This window comes from Dipodomys ordii, unplaced genomic scaffold, assembly GCF_000151885.1.
Source record: "Dipodomys ordii isolate 6190 unplaced genomic scaffold, Dord_2.0 Scaffold30, whole genome shotgun sequence".
In the NCBI taxonomy this organism is placed as follows: domain Eukaryota; kingdom Metazoa; phylum Chordata; class Mammalia; order Rodentia; family Heteromyidae; genus Dipodomys; species Dipodomys ordii.
The window spans coordinates 12,302,100-12,325,964 of record NW_012267246.1 but is presented as its reverse complement, the minus strand read 5'-3'; the positions used below and the strand labels follow the sequence as shown (position 1 = coordinate 12,325,964).

Here is a 23,865-nt window from a genome sequence, read left to right as displayed (position 1 = left end):
GAGATATTTGCATATAATAATATGGAGAATCTGATGAGTGAATGCACAATATGTTGAAACTGCTCAAGCAAAGATTGAAGATGATCACAAAGGCAGAGAATCGACTACAGCCCTATCTGTGTTCATAGCCCTGAATCTGTGTACCAATCAAAACAGTTTCACTGCTATGACAATATGGATTTGTAACACATTTTCCTTTCAGAGAGTAAGTTGAGGGTGTGTGTGTGAATTGTGTATGTCCATAAAACAAATATTTGGGTAGTGTAAGCCAGATGTAAGCCAGTGTAAGCAAGGGATGTAGATCTTAGAATAAGAAAATAGAAGGATATATATATATATATATATATGTATATATATGTATGTATGTATATGTATATGTACAAAGACATATAAGTATGCATATAGATATATGTGTATATATAGACACACATATGTATCAAGGTTAACAGCCACTATATCTAAAAGATGGGGGGAAAATAAGTAAAATAGGCCCTGCACTTCTGGCTCACACCTGCAATCCTAGCTACTCAGGAGGCTGAGTTCTGAGGATCATGATACCTAGAGCCAGCATAGGCAGTAAAGTCCAATAAACTACTCAGAAAAAGCCAGAAGTGGCACTGCAGCTCAACTGGTAGAGTGCTAGGCTTGAGCAAAAGAAGATTAGGGATAGCACCCAACCCCAGAGTTCCAGCCCCAGAACCAGCAATAGTAATAATAGTAATAACAACAACATTATAATAAGTAATAATAATAAAAATAAGTAAAATTAAAAATAAAATAGAGGGAGAGCAATTTAGCAATTTTTCTTACTTCATTGGGGCTTTTAATCTTTCTAAAATGAATATGCATCAAATTTATGGGTTAAATATGCGAAGTAGATAGAACAAAATATGGGAGAGTATTTTACACACGGAACACACAAGGACACCAAGCAGGAAAGCACCTCACAATATCTCCTATGCACTTACACCGTAGGACTTCATTTAACATGTAACAGACTATTAAAACAGGCCCTTCTTGAGTCCCCTGCAGTGGAGGCCACCCGAAAGGTGAAAGTCAAACAATAAATAACAAAGACCATTTGCAAATGTGGTGTCAGAACACACTGGCCTTCAACCTTTCCCTTACCACTACAGCCAAGGGAATAAAAAAGCTTTATTTACTCTTTTGTTTGTGCCAGTACTGGGGCTTGAACACAGAGCCGCCTCCTCTCCCTGGCTGGCACTTCACCACTTGAATCACATCTCCACTTTTAGCTTTTTGGCAGTTAATTGGTGATAAAAGTCTCTCTTGAATGTATTATGCCAGGGCTGGCTTCAAACTGCAGCCCTCAAACCTCAGCCTCTTGAATAAGATCTCAGGCCTGAGCCAGACAGCAAAAGTGTTTGTAAAAGAAACCCACAGAGGAACAACTCCACTACGCAGCTGAGGTACTAGAGTCCCCTAGCACGAAAACCCAGCACCTGCCACCAGACAGCAAAGATGCAATAAGAAAGAAGAGAGATTTGAGTTTCAAAAGATCACTTCCTCCTTTAACACTAGCACTTCAGGTCCAAGCTACAGGAGGAGGCTTGTAACTTCAAACTTGTAAGTTCAAAGCTTTATAAGAAGACTGAAAGTAACAAGAGAGACCACTGTATCCAAATGGAAGCATTCTGGGTTTTGAGACAAAGGAACGCAGGACAGAAAATGTCACAAACAGGTAGAGAAGTCAACAGGCATAAAATAGTGAGTCACCGTTGGGTGGGAGAGAAAGTTGCTTTAATTCTCCACTAGTTTCTGGTACTGAAATGCCACACACACTGTACCTGTCTCCTTTAAAGGAGCTACAGAATACATCACCTACATCACCTAGGCTACAATACAGCTTCCATGCCAGCCCATGCCCATTCTGCCCAGCCACTGTCCACTGTCCACACACGGCAGCTGCTTTTGTGTTACAGTTATGAAAAATGCTGGTCTTGCTGGATGTTGAACTGACTTTTGTTCAGTTTCTGGATGTGCAGAATAAAATGTGTGGGGCATTTCTTACAAGGAACTATTGAATTCATTTTGGGTATCAACCACATTCTTAGCTTCAGTTGACTGCCCCTACTCTCTTTCATCTTTTTTGTATAAATGTATTTTTCTTCTTCTATTTTTTTTTTTTTTTAGATTTGAAACTGGGACTTGAACTTGGTACCTGACATTTTGCTCACTGGCTAATGCTCAACCAACTGGACCATACCTCCAACCCCTATAATAAATGTATTTAGTCAAGAAAACCTTAAGTCTTTCTGTAATATGCCAAGACAACACATTCATCACAAATACCTATGGAACTAGCATAACATGACTTGCACTAAAATTAATCTGGAATATAATTTGTGTTCTGATGATTATGAAGGTTTTAAGTCTGACATTGCCTCAAGGATATAAGAGAAGCATCAATTACTACTGTGCTATAAGTTTGACTAAGTAGATAAAGGAACCTAATGAATGGTAGATCTGATAATAAAAGAAGTTTGAACTTATTTCTAAATGATGAATGAAGAGTGGAAGCTGAAGGACAGACTCGAATGAGGAAATGGAAACTCAATCCCAGAAAGAAGCAGAGAGATAGGAGGAGGAAGAGATGAGAAGAATAGAACAGAGGGAAGGAGTAGGGGGAGGGGGAGGAAAAAGGAGGAAGGTCCCTTATTCTTAACTGCAGAAACCCAAGGGATTCTAAATCAGGGTCAGAGGTAGAGAAGAAAGCAAGCAGAAGTGAATCCTAAAAAGAAAAATTATTAAAATACCTCTACTAAACAACATTGGCAGGGTAGGGTGGGGAAAGGTAGATAAAGAAGGAAAAAAGTAAGAAATGCCAGTGGAAAGCATGTATAAGAAAGTCACATCCCTTATTTGCAATAACTAGTATATGTCTGAGTCAAGCAGAAAAGGTCAGATAAGTTCATGTTAGGGGAATGAACCCCAAAACAAGTATTTAAATGCTTTTTTCCTTTCATGAAATTGTTTCTAACATATTTATAAGATGATTTCTATGTTGCTTTGTATGTCCCTCCCCCACGGTATAATCCCTGCTTTCACTGTATTTGATGTTGGTATAATTTGTGGAAGGGAAGGGCAAAAACAAATCCTTTAACTAGGGATACAATGGTGGACCCATTGCCACAATGAGATGTTACAAAAACAAATCATTTAACTAGGGATACAGGTGGACCCATTGCAACAATGAGATGTACAAGTTGTTATGTTGAAAAACGAACTTGGTGGGGGGGGATCGGGTAGGGGAAGGTGGGGGGAGTATGGGAAGGGATGGGAAGGGGAAACAAGGAGGAGGCAACAATGCTTGATAAGAATTGTACTCGTTATTTTACCCATGTAATTGTAACTCTCTGTATTCCCACAATTAAAAAAAAAAAACCACCAAGGAAAGAATTTTAAAAAAAAAGTCATATCCAACAAGTATTGAAACTAATATGTGACAGCTTTTGAGAAATAGAAGGGAGCCCTGATAAGAAGCAAAGCTTCACTGGAACTGGACTCAGGAACATTGAGCATTGTTTCCAGGGGTGAAACACCGAATTTATAATCCTAACACATCTTTGTACTGGACAAAACTCAATTATAATGTCAATACTATACATTCATTTCCATCTTGTAAACTAACCTCTAAACAAAACCTAGAACTTAATGTTATACAACAGAACATTGTAATGGTAACAATATAAAATTGAAGGGAACGGGAGGGGTTCCATTGGCCTGCTCTGGGGGACAGTATAGCAAGATCGGCGGAGCCAACCAGTTCTACCACTTACAACCTGGTAAGGTAACCTTGTACAAGTTATGTAACTGCTATCAGACTGTTTCCACCTCTGAATAATGGCAAGCATATCTATTCCATAGGTCTGATCTGAGGATGAAATAAATTAATACATATAAAGGATAGACCCATCTCATACCAGTAAGATTCAACCATTTAATAGTATCCAATACTAGCAGTTATGAAATGCTGCCTCACTAGAGTAAAAATAAAACAAAAGGAACCATTGTTTTCAACTGGAAGGAAGAGGAAAGAGCAAACTTCAGTTGATTAAACATGTCCCAGTTTCTCAGAAGCTTAATGAATGAGGTCTCAAGTTGACAATCAAAAAACTGGCAGTATTTGTACTATAGTTAGGGAGTTATATAGCTATAGCATTAAAAACACTGAAAACAGGGCTGGGAAGGTAGCTCAGTGGTAGACCGCTTACCTTGCATGCATGAGGCCTTGGGTTCGATTCCTCAGCACCACATAAGCAGAAAAAAAAAAGCCGGAAGCGGCGCTGTGGCTCAAGTGGTAGAGCACTAGCCTTGAGCTGAAGAGCTGAGGGACAGAGCCCAGGCCCAGAGTTCAGGCCCCACGACCAGACACTCCCCCCCCCAAAAACAAACACTGAAAACAGAAATAGTTATATATATTGTCTTTTAACAGAATAATTGTATCATTATTCTTTCAAAAATAATAATTTGGCAAAAAATTAATTCTGAGCTGAAACTCTAAAAGCAGCATGAACATATCAAGCTGAATTATTCTTTTACAAGATTGCCTCACACTTGCTGGAGCAATAGCAAAGCCACACCTCTTAACAGCAAGACTCAATCCTTGGAGAAGTCGAATATTAATGCTTTATGTCACCTTTCAAATTCTACAGAAATGACACTGGCCCAGAGCCCACTTCATCCAAGCTCCTGTGGCTGTGTCTGAAGCTCCAGCATGTGGCTCCAACTAGCAGGGAGGGCCAGTCTCCCCCAAAGACTGCTATATGGGTTGTAGTTTCACATTTCTTTTCAATGATAACCGTGGACCATTCGGTATCTCAGTGATGCATTCTTCCCCCATCTCTTAACATTCCTTCCTATGATGCTCAAATCTCCATTCTTTCCAAAGTACATCTTATGATAATATGTTAGATGAACACAAGAGGAACTACAACACCAAAGATAATTAGACCTGCACCTAATGTGGTTGGTGTTTATCTTAGTAGAAGTACTGGTCCACTTTCCCCTATATAAACCTGTCTTATGTACCAGAACTATCTCAATGTTACCGAGCTCCTTCTGTCTGTCAGGTTCTGTGCTGAGAGGTGACAATCTCCTTTGACACATAAACTAGGTAACATTTAATACATTCTATGATACTGCACCAAGTATGTTGGACAGGTAAAAGGAGAACAACAGGGAAAGAGGAGAGTATAAGACTTTTTCAAGAAATCGGCCAGGAGGGCTGGGAAGGTGGCTCAGTGGTAGAGCGTTTGCCTTGCATGCCTGAGGCCCTGGGTTCAATTCCTCAGCACCACATAAGCAAAAAGAAAAAAGGCGGAAGTGGCGCTGTGGCTCAAGTGGTGGAGCGCTAGCCTTGAGCTGAAGAGCTGAGGGACAGTGCCCAGGCCCAGAGTTCAGGCCCCACGACCAGACCCAAAAAAAAAAAAAAAGAAATCGGCCAGGAGCTGGGAATGTGGCTTACTGGTAGAGTGCTTGCGTAGCATGCACAAAGCCCTTGTTCAATTCCTCAGCACCACATACACAGAAAAAGCTGGAAGTGGCGCTATGGATCAAGTGGTAGAGAGCTAGCCTTGAGCAAAAAGTAGCTCAGGGACAGTACTCAGACCCTGAGTTCAAGTCCCAGGACTGGCAAAAAATAAAAAATTAAATTAAACATAAAAAAATAAAAAATTCAAGAAATAGGCCAGCAAAACTGGCATCCTAGATAAAAGCACAGTATAGATAAAGGCAAGGTAAAGCTGGGTACCAGTGGCTCGTGCATGGAATCCTAAGAGGATTACTCAGGAGGCTGAAAGCTGAGGATTGAAGTTGAATGCCAGCCAGGGCAGGAAAGCCCCTCAGATTCTTCTTTCTACTTGACTCCCAAAAAGTTGGAGGTAGAGCTGGGACTCAAGTGGGAGAACTCCAGCCTTAAGTGAAAAAACGAAAGCACCAAGTCCCATGCGCAGGCCCTAGCACCAGCACCAAAAAAGAAAACAAGGTAAAGAACAGAAGTAGAAATGGTTAAGAGGAATTGGCAAGTGACAGCTCGAGGAGGCAGGAGAGGACCCGATACTAGGTCTTCATGTACACTGTAAAGCTTTAGGGGCTATTGAACAATTATAAACAGCAGAAAGCATTTGGTTATGGAGGCTCTCCTTAGCTATATCCCTACATATCCATGGATGAATAGAGGCTATCTATGAATAAAGGTTATAGAGGATGAACAGATGGACAAGACCAGTTTGGTGATTCATTGGACACTTTCCAAACCCAAGTAAGGTCTCTTCTTACTGAAGCCATCGTTGAAGGAGGTACTTCCAGCTCACTTCCTGACATGGGGAGTTCTGAGACTCTAAGGTCTCAGGATGGCAAAGCCTTGCACACAAGTACAACCTGGAATTGCCAGGAACTCAAATCATGGTGCTGGCTGGGACAATGGGAACCGAAAGCTGAGAGCAACCCTCTTACTTTTCACAAGCCACGTGGAAACTTCCCACAGAACTAAGCAACTGTGGCCAATCCCGCTGAGCAATGTTAACTTTCCCTCCTCCTGTTTCTCTTCAGCATGGACAAGCCCAAGAAACCTGAAGAGAAGACTGCCTTGGATTCTGCTTTTGTGGAACTGAAAGGGACTGGATAACTCTAGGAGAGTCACATGTGCCTGAAATAAAGCATGGTACTGGGAATGAAGACGGGACAATGGATCGATGCCTAGGATCTTCAAAATGCCCACAAGGATGAAGACGAGAGGTCAGCCTACCTGGCCTATCTGGATGACTCCTCCCAGGTCTGGCTCAGGTGACAAGATAGACAGTTGTGTCAAAGAAAGCCAGAAAAAGGCAAAATGACAGCGGAGGGAAGAAGGGCTATTTCTATTCTTTAAAAAAAAAAACTGATTTTTAGTGTTTTATATATTTCTAGAATACTTTTATTACAGAACATATAGAAATTTGGACATACAATGCATAGTGTTTTTTTGATTACCGAAACTAATGGTCTTCGTTTTATACACATATATACTCTAGTCCAGTGAGTCTGCAAAATGCAAAGAATATATATATCAAAATCCTGGAGCAGGTAGATAATGATGAAAACTAGAAGCATATCCTTTAAAATAAATAATTTCCTATTTTTTTTATTTTATTGCTAGTGTATATGCAATACTTTTTCCAGCTTCCTACTTTATCTCAGTTCTTACCTCGGAAAATGCCACCCTTTGAGGAAAATCACGTCTCCACTTTCAAGCAAATGATAAATATTTTCATGTCTTCCATTTTCTTGTCAGAAAAAATGCATGCGTACATACACATAAACACAAAATTTACCTAAAATCGGAAACCCACTACCCCATTCTGTAGGTTCCAGATTTTCAAGTTCCTGTACTAGTGGATGACGGTGGCTCATACCTGTAATCCTATTCAAGAGTGTGTGATCTGAGGATCACCGTTTGAAGCCAACCCAGACAGAAAAGTCCGTGAGACTGTTATCTCTGATTAATTACCAAAAAGCTGCAAGTGGAGGTGTGGCCCAAGTGGTAGAGCACTAGCTTTGAGCAAAAAAAATGCTCAGGGACAGCGCCCAGGCCCCAAGTTCAAGCCCCAGGACTGGAAGCTAGAGTTAAAATAGAACTGGACGTAACTCATACAGAACTCTAGGCATTCACACACAGACCAAAGGAGGACACCTTAGGGGAGGAACCCAAAGTACTACTTATCAAAACTAATTGCAGGAAATGGAAACATAGGTTTTGGTGCTGGTAGTGATGGTTATGGTGTGTTTTTCACTTTTCTTCTTTGTAAAGGGGCACAAAAAAGGAAAGAGGAAGAATTCAGTCGACACTACGTGAAAAATGCAACTGTGAGCTAGAACCGGAGGGGGAAACTGGGGGAAAGTGAAGGAAGGGGTGACACTGTCCAAAAAGTACATATTACCTTGACTTCCGGGATGTTACAACATCTAATAACAATAAAATTATGTTCTATAAAAATGACTCCCATATCAGATAGCCCAGGAGACAAAATGCTCTTTAGATTTAATAAAGAAATAAATAAGCCAAATACAAAGCAGAGCAGAGAGGTTAATGAGGCATTCACACATCTGTGAGAATTCATCTGAAGGAATTAAGACACTGGGAAGTTTTCTTGGGTTTGAACATTTATTTACAAGGTTTTTAGCTAATGTAACTATTTTTAAAATACAACAAAAAATTCATTTACTAATATCGGAAGCAGCACATACATAGTATAAAAAAAAGAAGCTATAGTCACTTAAACTATTAATGCAGGTAACTGAAAAATGCCCAACAATGAAATATTTGCAGTATCCCATAGGAAATTAAAAAAAACACACATATTCCCAGAAGCTTGATTATTTTGTATTATCGACTACAAAAATACTATTGGAAATGGTAACATCAGGCTTTGGAAGATACAACAGTAAATTTCTAATATTACACTTAATGCTAAGACCACAATAAAATGTTACCACACATGTATATCTATGTACTTCACAGCAGATCATAAAGCTAATGGTAAATTTGGAATGATTTCATAAAGAGATAAATAATCTTTACCACCATTTTCCATGGTCTTATCCTTTGAAATAAATTCCAATATAGTATCAAACCAAATCAAGATTTGTTAGTGGCTAAAATCCCCCAAAATATACTCACTGAAACAGATATAAGCTTATACCCATGTCTTGCTTTTACAAAATATACAGTTTTTTATAACTTTTCTTTCCTTATCTCAGTTTGTAACAATATGTTCAAACAATCTTATTTAAATGTTATACTTGTTAATAAAGGCAGAATTTAAAACCCACATGCTGGATCTTGAAAACATCTGAGACCAACTGAAAAAGAGCAGTTAAATACATCAAACAGTGTATTGAATGAAGTAAGGCCTCATTATTTAATCAAGAATCTCTGCAGGTTTTTATCTAGTAAGTATAATAATATCACTTAATCTCTGCACAAATGGAGATACACAAATATGTACTTCCATAAACATTCACGGATACTATACAAACAGAATCACAGTAGTATTTGACACCACCAGTAAAATTTATACCAAATAAATTTTACTATCAGGAGTTACAAAGCTACTGATACAATGAATAATAAATTACTGGTCTTCAGATGAGAATGTGAGCAAAAAGATAAATTACATCAAAATCAACATATTTTTTACATGAATTTCAAAAATTTTCAAAAAGAAAATCAAATAACATAGTTTAGTGTTACTTATCTTCTTTCTAGCTTTTACCAAGTGCTAACGCAAGTACCATTTAAGTCAGCTTCTTACTAGAGTATGAGGTGTTTATATATGCCTGTAATTTAAGATTTCTAAAGTTTCATATCAGATGAGTTGTGGATCTACTTAAAGTATGACTTCTCCTTTCAAAGAAGGAAGGAAGGCTGACAAGGGACGGAGACGGAATGCCCTGTAAAGACAAATATTTTACAATTAAAATTTTCCTTAAAAAACAAAAAAAAAAATTCCCCCCCAAAACCCATAACGTATAGTTCAGGAAGAAACGTCCTGCTGATAATAGTGATGCCTAACTTTCTTCAGTGAGAAATTTTGTTGAGTAAGCAAGGTATATAAAATAAGTTCCAAGTCTTTGAAAAAAGAGAAAGGAAAAAACTAATGGTTTCTTCTTCTTCCTCTTCCTCCTCCTCCTCCTCCTTTTTTGGGTGCTGGTGCTAGGGCCTGAATTAGGAGCCTAGGGGCTGTCCTTGAGCTTCTTATGCTCAAAGCTAGTGCTCTACTATTTGTGCCACAGCTCCACTTGCAGTTTTTTTTTGAGTAGCCCAGCCTCAGACCTTAGCTCCTTGAGTAGCTAGGATTGCAGGTAGGCACCATCGGGGTCCAGCTCTAATGATCTCTTATTAATTCATAAAGAGAAGTGAAAATCACTTCATTGGAGATAACTTTCTAAAACTAAGAAATTAATTTCCAACCATAGTTTGTATTATATATGCAACTTATATTTATGTGTCTACATATTTTGTGCAATTTTGCTCCATGAGTAAAACAGGAGCCCTTATTATAAAGCTGAGCTATCTAAATTCTTGTTTCAGAAGTCAGTTAAAACATGATCAGTAGTTTAAAAACAAAAGAAACATGAATATAAAAACCTAAGAATATATTAAAATGAATTATAAGACTCTGCTACTATGACCACACTTAGTGCCAAAAAGGCAGCTGACTGTAAGTAAATTCTCACCAATGGAGTAAAATGAACTGATCAAAGAGATCAAACAAGTGACAAAACAATGATATTTATACAGGTACAAAGCTTACATATGTTTACATAAATACTGTTAAGTCTAAAATAAAAATCTTATTTGGAATGCAAATTTACATAAGAATTTTCTGAAATTTCTCTAATTTTCCTAAATAAGAATTTCTAATGGAATTTACTTTTCTGGACTGAAAAGAGTAATTGCTTTGCAAAAATATAGTAATCTAAAAATATATTTACTGAGCAATATGCAAAGAAACTCTTTGACCTAAACAAGTTACATTTAAAGCAATAAAGTTGTGAATTCAAAAATCTCAACCCCAGTGGCGCTGTGGCTCAAGAGGTAGAGCGCTCACCTTGAGCTGAAGAGCTCAGGGACAGCACCCGGGCTCAGAGTTCAAGCCCAATGACGACGACAACAACAACAACAAAAATCCCAACCCGCCAAACCCCCCCATAAGCTGAGTCAATGGAGAAAGAACATTTCCATTTCTTTCCATAAATACACATTTCAAATACTAATAAGCTCCCAATAAACTTCATGAGGCTTGTTTCTATTACTGCTTGGCGTATCTCCTAATTCTTCACAAATGTCAAAGATGACTTTGATATAATTTTTTTAATTTGAAAAAAAAATCAATATTTCCTTCTAGTAACTTTGAAAAAACTAGCTCAAGAGGCAGAATGATGTATAGATCGAAACCATGAATGCTGAGGGTGCCTACCAGTAGAGTCTGAACACTGAACATAAACACGCTTAGCAAATCCAATTACACAGCTTGTGGAAACAGAATAGGTTATCCGTCAGAATAGAAACAATTGAGAAGCAATTGAGAAGAGGACATGAATGTCTTAAAAGATATTTTATGTTTTATGTACATAGTTTACATAAAATGATATATAACTACAAATAACTAATTCATTTTCTAAAAAATTTTCTATAAAATGCCTTACTTTGAAGACTGTTTATAATAGTTATTATAGACTTTTTTAAAGTACTTTGATCTTGACAAAGCCTGTAATTTAACAAATGGATGTTTATCTGCATTTTGTAAGCCAATTTGATGGATTAAATTACTTTGTATATATTTCTATAAGTACAACTGCTTTCTCATTGGTTTAGCCTTGATTCTTAAAAATCTATCAAGCATACTCATAAATTTGTCTATAATCTTTTGATGCGCTAACTGAAAATGTTTAACTAGCTTTTAAAAATATTTACTGAATATTATGTGCTTTGTTTGTATAAATTTTCTATTATATAAAAGGCTACCACTGATTACACACATGTGCTAGTAAGCACTTAAGTGCTAACTCATTTCATCCTCACAGCTACTTAAACCCATTTTACAGATAGAGAAATTACAGAAGTATATGCAATAGCATGCCAAAAAAACAGAGACACGAACAGCAAAGCATGTCTTGAAGATCTAGGTTCCAAGAGTTCCTATTCTTAATTCCCACCCAAATTACTACTTGGCCTATATGAACAACCATAACACACACATGATTTTATGTATAATTCAGTTCTTATACTAATGGCTAAGAACTGCTGACGTCTTTTCTCATTGGTGAAAGGTAAAAGAAGCAGCATGCTGAAGGGAACACAGTTAAGAAGTGACAGTTTGCTTTTCTTATCCTACTGGGCTAATAAAACATTAACAAAAAGAGACATATCATTCCTATACTCGATGACAATAATACATGTCAGAAATTCCCTTATCTAATAATTATGACACTGTTGTGCTGTGGATTACCCAGAAAGTGTCTAAAACATAGACACAAATTTAGAATCCATATAATCCTCTAAAATTCAGTTTCAGAGATGATAATCCATTCATCAAAGAAACAGTAAAAGGAATAAATCTCAGTCTGTTATTGAAACCTATCTATATAAACAGAACCATAAATATACATTAGTAAAGTGATCCAGATTGGAAGGGTTCTTTTTGTCAGGATGGTAGAACATATATGAACCCCAGTAAAATCCCATACTGAATGAACTACATATTAAGTGTATCTCCAGTTAATGTTTTAGTTGCTTTAAATAAATAAAATTTAAAGATCTGATACATTAAAAAAACATGGGAGACATTAGTGTCTCCTATTCAAAACAGTTAAATACTCTACCAAGTCCATAAATATGTTTAAGTCTAGTGCGTTAAAACACTTACTGCTAGTGATGACGTGCTAGACAGACGACTCAAAGTGTGCTTATCGGGACTTCTTCCCTCCGCCGAGCTATGGGCTGGCATCAGGGCCAATCGGAGAGCTCTCCTTGGAGTTTTGGAAAAAGAGAATGCTCTTGTGACCTACAGTTAAAATGAGTTGTAATTTGTTAAGGTTAATACAAATTCAACACAGTCCATGAGACATTATTTTCTACAAGCAGAGTGTGCAGAACTCCCCATGACATAAACAGTAAGAAAATACAGGATGCTGTAGAATACTGTGCATTTAGATAGTGTTGAAGTACACTGGAAGGAAGACAGAGAGAGAAAAAAAGCTAGCCTGGGAGACAAGAAACCTGGATTCTTTTTAAGTTTTCTCTTTCTCTTTACCTTTTTTGAATTTGGCAGTGCTCAAAATTGGTCAACCTAAGATTCTTACCTGATTTTGTTAAGAATAGTTGTAAGATCATTCATCTCAAAGCACTAGTACCTCAATTTCTTTACTGAAAATGAAGTCATTCTTTAATCTTCATTCAATAACTTTATCTACTATACATGTTAAATGATGGGAGGAGGGATAATGTAAGGCCTTGCCTTCAAAGGGAAATCAAACAAAACTTGTAAACCTACCCAAACTACATGGCTACAAATTTCCCTGAACACTACAATTCTACTTCTTTTTTAAAAAACCCTATTACCAACACACTTATACAGTCCCCAGCAAGTCCAATGAGACAAGGAAGGAAGAAGACGGAAACCTACGTGTAGTGCCAGGAATGGATCAGATCTCTTACCTCACTGTGTCCTTTGCTGAAAAGATGAGATGCTATTTAAGATGAATGTGACACATCTAGATGTGACACACCAACACTACATTACTATTGATCTGCTGTGCACAGCATCACAGAAACAAGAATAAAAGGCACAGCCCACTACCAGAACCTCCACCACAGGACAGCACTGAACTAAACCATTTTCTCCGTAGACCGCTTCCTAGAACCAAGGAGTGGCTTTAACCCTGTATACACTGTCTTTACATTAGAGTTCATAGCAAAATTAGTTTCATATAATACCAAAAAGCACACTTTAGAGATATATGAAATAATTGCCCTAAAACTCACCTTTTTTGAAGTCTTTTTAATGGCTCTGGATGCTCTACTCAGCGTACTATCCATATCTTTTGTATTTACCTCAAAGGATTCTGGGTCAGCAGTGTAAATAAGGTTCTCCTGTTGAAAATTATACATCATTAATTTTTTTTAAGTACCAACTGATTCTAAATTCAAACCTATGTAAACAAACACAAACATACATACACTCACAATTTATAAATGAAGCTACTCAAATCTGTGGTGCACTTCACAAAATTGCTACATGAAATGCACCACTTTTACTATTTTGAACTGTACTGCTTTAAGGATAGTACATGATAAGTATTCAAAGTGAGTAGTTCACAGAAAGAATCATGAACACCAAGACAAGGGGAATGAATATGCATCAATATAAACTCTTACTAATAACCATAAAACCAATCAGTTACAAAGTTACAAGATTTAATGCTTAGGTATAAAGACTACTACAAAACCAGTAACAAAAGCACTTTCCCTAAGAAAATCTCAAGCTAAAATTCAGACTTTTTTCTACTTTTCATTCTTTCCTGAGTTTATATCTGAAAAGATCTCAAATGAGACTTAACTTGGGTGAGGCAGGCCTGGTGTACATACCTGTAATCCCAGCCCTCAGGAGACTCAAACAAGACAATGTAAATTCAACCCTGTGTCAAATTTTAAAAGGAGTTCCTGAGTAACACAGGTGTATAATACACAACCGCCTTGAAATGTTGTACAGAATTTTATGTGAACATGTACTCAGTACTTTTTCCTAAGAGAGTTTCAGTTTCCATTGTTTTTCTAGGAAAGTAAAAATCCTCATCAAAGACAAGAATTACCTGCTAAATTTAACCTTTTTAACAAGATAATCAAGCAAAACAAAGTATTACTTGTCAAATTGAGTGGATTTTCAAAAGGAAATGAATGAGACAAAAACCTTTATGCATATGCCTATAAACAACTTTCCCTTGAAATGTACAGATCTAGCGTGTCAGCTGTTACACTGCCCCAGTCCTCTTGCACTGTATTCTGTGGCCAGAGAGAATTTAACAGAGCCTTGTGAAAAGTGGGTTTGTCTGAAACTTCTCTCATATGCAAAAATGGAGTAAATACCTAAGCTCGCCTCTAGAAGTTATACAGCTAAAAGAAGATAATACCCAGAAGTACTACGCTGAAGGGAAATGAAGCCTTTTTATAAACACAAAGTGGTAAATTAAAAATGCCTGTTCGCTCTCTACCACTGACCACCACATAAGACAGACTTAGTTTGCTACAAGTTCTCTAATTTCTTCATTAGAACCACCATATGCTAAATGACTTCTGGGCTAATGTAATCCTAGCCAGGTAATAGTGTTTACTTCTAATTGTCAATAATACTTCTTACTATTTTTACAGTTAAAAAGATTCGGGAAGACACACATTGAAAATTATATAAATCAGTAACATCTAGCTAGCTAGTATCTAAGTTTTCATATTCTTACAGATATTTGCTTACATGTAAAAAAAAGTTGTTTGTTGGGAAAGGTGAAAGAGAACAATGGAAGGGGTAACACTGATCAAGATGCATTATACTTATAAAACTGATTTGTTGAATTCAAACCCCTTTCTACAACTACCTAGAGAGTAATAGACAGTCATAAAAGCAAAAAAAAAAAAAATACTAGCTTTGTATCTTAGGTTTTTTCAATCCTGTATAACGTTATTTGTTTCCTAGACATTAAATTCTAAAACAAAGGGTGGGTGCCGGTGGCTCACGTCTGTAATCCTAGTCCTCAGGAGGCTGAGATCCAAGGATCACAGTTCAAAGCCAGCCCAGAAAGTCTGTGAGACTCTTATCTCCTATTAACCACCAGAAAACTGGAAGTGGCACTGTGGCTCAAGTTAGGTAGGGTGCTTGCCTTGAGCTGAAGAATTCACGGACAGCGCCCAGGCCCAGAGTTTAAAAAAAAAAAAATCTAAAAAATATATAGTTTTATACAAGCATTAAGAATATATAAGAATTATATATATTATACTTGGGATATACAACATATTATATAATATAAAAATTATACATAAAGAACTAAATCCACAAGATATATATATTTACATATATGTATATATATATTCCTAATGAATAGTTGATGTGTCTTTTCTGATTATACCATTTCCTAAGGCAGAACATTAGAAATAGAGAAACATTCAGGTGCTGGAGGCTTATACTTGTAATCCCAGCAACTCAGGAGACTAAGACTTTGAGGATCATGGCTCTAAGCCAACTTGAGCAGAAAAGTCTGTGAGACTTCATCTTCAACTAAACAGTAACATGCTAGACTGCAAGGATGGGACAAGTAGTAGAGCACCGGCCAAGAGCAAGAAAGCATCAGATCCAAGTTGTGCATACAATACATACAATAAACATCTAATTTTGTTTGCAAATTTCACCTATATTTTTAAAAACTAATAGTAAGGTATATTTTCTCCATGTTCTCTGACTGTTCATACTTTCTTGTTGTGAATTATTTCTTCATATACTTAGCCTATTTTTTGTATTGGAATATTAGCATTTTTCTAATGTAATTATGAATACGGTTTAAAGAAATAATTGGTCAGAGGGAAAGAATGATGGAAAGGATGACACTGAGCAAGATGTATAATACTCATAATTGACAGATCAATAAGATCTACAGCTAAACTCAGAAAAGAATGTTTTTTTCATGTAAACACATTTCCATCATCCTGTTTTTGCTTTGTCTCTAAATTACAAAAAATTACAAAGCAATTTGCCAATGCTCTTTTGAATTGGGTCAACTTACACTTAAAAACTGAAAGCTGAAAATTTCAATAGAATTAGCTAGAAAATTACTCAAAGCTGTATGAGAATTTATTTAAAGTGACTGGCTAAAAAATTAACATTCAGTCTGGCAGGCATGGTGTTATATGTCAGCAATTCCAGCACATGGAAGGCTGAGGCAGGACAGTATCTCTAAGACTAGTCTGGGAGATAAGTTCAAGGCCAGCCTATATAGTGAGATCCCACCTCAACAATACAAAAGAGAGAGAGAGGGGCTGGGAAGGTGGCTCAGTGGTAGAGCTCTTGCCTTGCATGCATGAGGCCCTGGGTTTGATTCCTCAGCACCACATAAGCAAAAAGAAAAAAGCTGGAAGTGGTGCTGTGACTCAAGTGGTAGAGCACTAGCCTTGAGTTGAAGAGCGAGGAACAGTACCCAGGCCCAGAGCTCAGGCCCCACAACTGAACCCCCCCCAAAAAAAAAGAGAGAGAGAGAGAGAAAAGAACAACAACCTAATATATAGATAGAATTTGCATAAATTAATAATAAGATAAGCAACATCAATTTACCACAGTATTATATAGAGGAAATTGCCTAGGGCTAAACCTAATAAATGCACATTTTCAAAGAAACTTTATTTATGGCTTTATTTCTGGAAAGATAGTCATGCTTCTGAAAGGAAAACCACTGGGACATGAGTATGAGACCTAATTCAGTGCATTTCATTTTTTCTCTGATGTGCAAATATTATTTTCCAACTTAAAGAGTGAAAGTGATAGCATAGCTAAAAAGCTAAAATACTGGTAGACTTAAATTTACTCCTTAAATACCTAGAATGCAAAATATATCAATTATATGTAACGAATCTAAACTCCTAGGGCGCCAATTTTGGTCATATAAATTACACATGTTTAGACAAACTGTCTTCAATATAGGAACAATATTCTCAGGACACTAATGCAAGGCTTTCTATAAAGTTACTATGCATGAACTCTCTCTTGTTTGCTTTTCAGTGCAGCACTGGGGCTTGAATGAAGGGGCTTGTGTTTGCTAGGCAGGTGTTGTTGCACTTTAGCCACCCTGCCCATCCTGTCAAGTCTTAAATGGATGAAAGGACTCAACTGAAAGTCAGTGAATATCTGAATTTGTAAACAACTCATTTTTCATTACTTTATTTTTCAACGGGCACACATTTTTAGTATGAAGGGTTTATTATATATTTCCATTCGTGCACACAGGGCACTTTGAACAAACTCACCTTCTCTCTACCATATTCTTATTCCTCCCATCCATTTCCCCCCACCTCTTTTCAAACAGCATTTGGTTGGGTCCATTATGCAGCCTTCATGTATATAAAGAACTCTAAAAGTAACATTTTCACAGCCTGAAATAATTTTGTGGTGTAAGAAAAAAACAGAACATGAATATTTGCCGCCATCTGGTGGACAATACTTTATAAAATTCTTGCATTTTTGCTTATATCTTATTCTCATGTTGTTATCTTAGAATTTTTCAGTTTTGTTTTTGTTGTTGTTGTTTTAAGTTTACATTTCAGTAGTGGGGTTATAAATCTGGAAAGGCCAGTTTAAACACTCGAGTCTCACATCCTCACAAATACAGAGGTCATTGCTACAACACTAAAAGAAAACCTCTTCTATACATGTATACCAGTCACTGTGAGAAAACATTCTTCCTTAAAACGACTAGCTCTGGAAGCTTCTGGCACACTGTTCTCCATCATTTTTTTATTTTGCCAGCATATGCTTATGTTTTCTACCATTGCTTCCCTCTATGAACCTTTTTGTGGAACAAATAAAATTTTTAAAAACTAAAATTAAAACACACACACACACACAACAGTAACAAGCCATATGCTAGTAGCTCACACCTGTAATCCTAGCTTCTCAGGAGGCTGAGATCTGAGGGTCAAGATTTGAAGCCAGCCTGGGCAGGAAAGTCTTATTTCTAATTAACCACCAAAATGCTGGAAGTGGAACTGTGGCTCAACTAGTAGACCACCAGCCTTGGGTGAAAAAGTTACAGGACAGTGCCTGGAACCTCATTACTGCCCTCTCACACACCCAAAAAAATATTAGGAACTGACCAGAAAATAAACAGGGAAAACCAGGAAGTAAATTTTAAAATGGCTATTTTAAAGAAACTCCAGTTTCAAGTAAACACAGAAAGATGGTTAACTGAGACTCTTAACAGAGATGGAATTGAAAAATGAATTAACAAAATTAAAAACATAATAGAAGGCATCAATATCAGGATAGATCAAACAGAAAAAAAGAATTAGTAAGTTCAGAGACTTACTTGAAAATACAGGCAAAGAAGAACAAAAACAAAAACGAAAACAAAAAAGAAGAGGAAGAAATCTTGCAGCAACTTTGGCATTAAAGGAGTAAATATCTGGATTACTGAGGTTCAATGATTTAAGCATGCCAAAGGAATATAAAAGCTTAATTAAATGACAACAGGTAACTTCCCAAAGCTAAAGGATACACACATACAGGTACAATAATACCTGCTGAGCAAACACAAGGCCCTGAGTTCAAACCCTTGAACTCTGAGTTCAAACCCTTCAAATAGTAACATTAACAACCACCAACACTATATTAATATACTAAGATAGGCAATATAGAAAAATGCAAAATGGGACATTAAAACTTCAAAGTGAAGGGAGGAAAGGAGAACAAATGGGATTCTCTAGTACTGTATTTTCTCTAGTTTGTGGGAGAGTTTGATATTGTGATTTGTTTCTTTTTTCTTTTGTTTTTTTTTTATGGTCAGTCGTGGGGCTTGAACTCTGGGCTTCAGCTCAAGGTGAGCACTCTATCACTTGAGCCAGTATCACTTCCAGCATTCTCTGCTTATGTGGTGCTGAGGAATAGAAACCAGGGCCTCATGCATGCAAAGCAAGCACTCTACCACTGAGCCACCTTCCCAGCCCGTGATTTGTTTCTCAACTTTAGGATCTTATTGAGTTGGTATCCTTTCACAATAGTTATGAGACTTAAAAAGTTAGTTGAGACTTTAAACATGTTTTAAGTCTCATGATAATCTCAAGCAACATTCAGTAACAGACACACAATTAAGAAAACACAGTAGACCAAGAAGCACTGTAATTATAACCTGACTTATAAAATTATTAACACCTCTGTACAACTATATCATCATCATCGATGACAAGTTAATACCTTAACAAGATTTAAAGAATGAGAAATAGGAACTACAACCAAATTAGAAAATGAGTTATAAAATGTTGTATATCAATAATTACCTTAAATATAAATAAATTATCCAATTAAATGACAGTGACTAAATGCAAAATCACATGGTACATTACAAAAGTCTCACTAAATAAGTTAGGAGTTAGCAAGCTAAGAGAATGTGCTCTGAGCCAAGGACCCAGTTTGTTCCATTGTGCCTAACCCTTACAAAATATTTGCCAAAACAATTTATGAAACTAGTTTTTCTGCATCAACACAAAGCTAAAACTCCTACAGTCATTTGGAAGTCATTGGAAATGTACAGATTTAGTCTGAATGCCTGCCCTAGAAGTTTACACTTTGATTTTAGCCCAGCTTTCCAAAGAACTTACAGCATCTGCTTTACAAATGGTGTTGGCTACGTGTCGACATAGCATCTTCAGCCAGTTTTCCTTGGGAAGGTCATCTGACGTCATCTGGAAACTGAGTAGCACATTTGCCTGCTCTGTTGGTGGCCTCACAAGCAGGGCAAAAGCATTATGGCAATCTAAGGTTCCAAAACAAGCATAAATATTATTATTCCTTGAAGACTTGTAAATTTCTTTGTATCACCAAAACTCAATGAACTTATCTCTTTTCCACATTACCTGCCCTTTTTTTTTAAAAGTTGAAGAACCTCATTATATCAAGTTGAAACATTGAATTTATAATATTGTTTATAATGCAAAGAGTCAACAAGAGAACTTGAAAACATTAAACAGTATTTTCTATTATACTTAATATTTCTATAATGAAGTTTAAGCAAATAAGAAATGAAGTATCGCTGGGCACCAGAGGATCGCAGTTGGAATCCAGCTCAGGCAGGAAAGTCTGTGAGACTCATCACCAATTAACCACCAGAAAACTGGAAGTGGTGCTATGGCTCAAAGTGGTAGAGTGCTAGCCTTGAGTGAAAGAGCTCAGGAACAGTGTCCAGGCCCTGAGTTCAAGCCCCACGACTGACAAAAAAAAAAAAAAAAGATATCATTTCTTAAAAACCTAGAATTTAAGTTTCAAATTAGAAGAACATTACAAGAATAACAACCTAGGGGAGGGATGGGTAAGCATGTTTTAAGAGATGACACATAAACTGCTCTGTTAAATGGCAACCCCTTTGTAAATAACTGAAGATATTAATTAAAAAATAACAACCTATTGAAAAGTAGATTTAAAGAAATAAATACCTAAATATTAAAACTTACGAACTACTTTGGATCAAGCTGCTAAAAAGAGAACTTATTTTAACCAAACAGCTCTTTTCTAACTAAAATATTCCCAAATGGATTTAAATAACTGATTCATATAATCCTTGTAAACCCAAACTTTGATCATGAGTGAAAACAGCTTCATTAGATGCTATGAAATTTTTCTCTGAGAATTTTTCAAGTGGCTTATGTCTATAATCCTAGTTATGCAGGAAGCTGAGATCTGAGGATCAACATTAGAAGACAACCCAAGCAGGAATATTCATGAGACTCTTATTTCCAATTAACTACCAAAAAGCCAGAAGTAGGGCTATGGATCAAGAGGCTAGTTAGTCTTGAGCAAATAAGCTCAGGGACAGTGCCCAGGTACACAGGTACTGGACAGGTAATTTCTTTTGGGTTCTGAAAAAATAAAAAAAGATAACTAGAATACTACTTTAATACATGACCATTTCAAAGCTCTTTGACTCATAAGGGATACATATAGTGCATAGGTTGAGGTAGCATTTTCATTTGAAACAACAAAACTTTGTACCTCAAAGTGGAACTGAGATCAAAGTATGAGGCCATCTGCCTCACCAGATCGACAACTATACCTAAACATAACTTATCCATTCATAAACACACAAGTAAATATAAGCTTTCGGTATTTAACCAATAACTTACCAGTGGGCATACCATACCTTCTGTTTCTCTTATGTCCAGCACCTTTTTAATCTGAGAAAGAGGCATTAGATGAATATGCTTAAGGGAAGCAGGAGGTCGAGTATGGCCAGGAGGACTTTTAAAAGTGCCAATAACTTTATGCCGTTTTCTTGCTATCTGATTATAGAAAATAAAAATGTTGTAATTGGTAATACGAAGAAAAATGAGACCAAGCATTTAAAAATAAGTAACACTAATTACAAACTGATCTAGAACTAATTTAGCACAGTTCCACTGTGGCAAAACCATGGCTGTAACTGTGTAGCAGAAATGCACATGGATGGGAATGTGCCAAAAATGTCTTAAGCCAGGGGCTGGTGACTCTTCCTTGTAATAATAACTACTTAGGAAGCTGAGATCTGAGGAATGCAGTTAGAAACCAGCTTGAGCACAAAAATCCAAGAGTCTTAGGCTTCAATTAACCACCCAAAAGCTGGAAGTGAAACTGTAGCTCATGTCGTAGAATATCAGCTTTGAGAAAAAGAACTCAGGGACAGTGCCCAGACCACAAGTTCAAGCACCAGTAACAACAACAACAAAAAAAGTTCCAGAGGTATAAAAGAGCTAGAAAGCAAGAGACTCAAAGTATTAAGGAGCTTTAAATAAAAAGCTTGCTCTTGGATCTCTGTCGAGTTCAAAACCAGAAATTTCAATTTAAGAGCAGAATTTTCAACATTTCAGATACTGTACACTGATTAAATAGCAGAGGAAATAATGTAAAAAGTTCTTGCACTTACTATTTCATTCTACTAACCAAAGGAAGCATTAAAAAAGTAATTAAAAAATACATTAAACTGATGCTACAAGTTACAAATGCAATGTAATGTTTTAGGCTCTATCTTTCCCTTAACTGAATACACATGTAAAAAAGACAGGTAAGGATACACTGGAAACTGAGCAAACTCAGAAAGGATCTTATAATTTAGGAGATACCACGATTTTGTGAATTTTATAAGATGTTCACACTTTCTCTCTTTTCACCTTCATAAAGTCCAAGTCTGTTTGCCTTTTTATTTTTTTTTTAGGGGGGGGGAGGGTCTGGTCATGGGCCCTGAACTCTGGGCCTGGGCGCTGTCCCTTAGCTCTTCAGCTCAAGGCTAGTGCTCTACCACTTGAGGCACAGAGCCACTTCCGGCTTTTTTCTTTTTGCTTATGTGGTGCTGAGGAATCGAACCCAGGGCCTCAGGCATGAAAGCGCTCCTACTGAGCCACCTTCCCAGTCCTGTTTGCCTTTTTAAAACATTACTTCCTATTGGGCACCAGTGGCTCAATTCTGTAATCCTAGCTCCTCAGGAGGCTGAGATCTGAGGACTGAGATTTAGAGCCAAGGCAGAAAAATCTGAGACTCTTATCTCCAATTAACCTGCAAAAAGCCAGAAGCACAAGTGTGGCTCACTCGGTAGAAAAAGCAGAGCAAAACTTGAGGTCCTAAGTACAAAAAAAAGAAAGAAAAGATATAGGAAGAAATATCTCCTTAATCCAAAATTAGCTTATTTTCTCAAATAATTTTTTTTAATTTTCTTCTGTTTATGTGGTACTGAGGAATCAAACCCAGTGCTTCATGTATGCTAGGTAAGTACTCAACCACTAAGCCACATTCCCAGAATCCAAAATTAGTTTAGTTTCAGTAAAACATCACTTGTCATATTAAAAAGAAAGCAGACTATAAAATGTCTATAAGTTTTCATCATTTTAAGAAAGTACCATGCTTCTCATTCCAACTTGCCAGAGTTTTATTTTTCTTAAAGAGATTAGACAATAAGAATTTACATAGCAGGGGCTGGGAAGGTGGCTCAGTGGTAGAGTGCTTGCTTTGCATGCATGAGGCCCTGGGTTCGATTCCTCAGCACCACATAAGCAGAAAAAGCCGGAAGTGGCTCTGTGGCTCAAATGGTAGAGCGATAGCCTTGAGCAGAAAAGCTCAGGGACATTGCCCAGACCCTGAGTTCAAGCCCCACAACTGACAAAAAAAAAAAAAAAAGAATTTACATAGCATTACAAACTTTGAAGTCCAAATTTATGTTAAGAATAGGCCAGGGCTGGCTGGGAAGGTGGCTCAGTGGTAGAGCGCTTGCCTTGCATGCATGAGGCCCTGGGTTCGATTCCTCAGGACCACATAAGCAAAAAGATAAAAGCCAGAAGTGGCGCTGTGGCTCAAGTGGTAGAGCGCTAGCCTTGAGCTGAAGAACTGAGGGACAGCGCCCAAGCCCAGAGTTCAGGCCCCACGACTGGCCAAAAAAAAAAAAGAGAATAGGCCAGTTCCTCTTAACAATTCTGAGACAAAAAAGCTATAAGGGAATAGAGCAAAAAGTCACTAAATTTACTAGGTAAAAGAAATGGGGGCCAGGACTTGGAGCCTATAAGTGGTGGCTAATGGTGTGAATTAAAGTAGAAGG

At 37.1% G+C, this 23,865-nt stretch overlaps 1 protein-coding gene across 1 annotated transcript in view; it reads right to left on the bottom strand.

Annotated features, from left to right (window-relative positions):
* Nucleotides 1–8,163: 8,163 nt before the first annotated feature.
* Nucleotides 8,164–23,865, bottom strand: part of Ect2 (epithelial cell transforming 2) — a 52,067-nt gene continuing 36,365 nt past the window's right edge. Inside the window, exons 19-23 of the mRNA XM_013016158.1 lie at nt 21,448–21,586; nt 19,913–20,067; nt 13,550–13,657; nt 12,432–12,569; nt 8,164–9,453 (exon numbers count right to left, since the gene is read on the bottom strand). Coding sequence (XP_012871612.1) covers nt 9,364–9,453; nt 12,432–12,569; nt 13,550–13,657; nt 19,913–20,067; nt 21,448–21,586 — 630 coding nt within the window. The 3' untranslated portion in view covers nt 8,164–9,363. The remainder of the gene's footprint in view (nt 9,454–12,431; nt 12,570–13,549; nt 13,658–19,912; nt 20,068–21,447; nt 21,587–23,865) is intronic.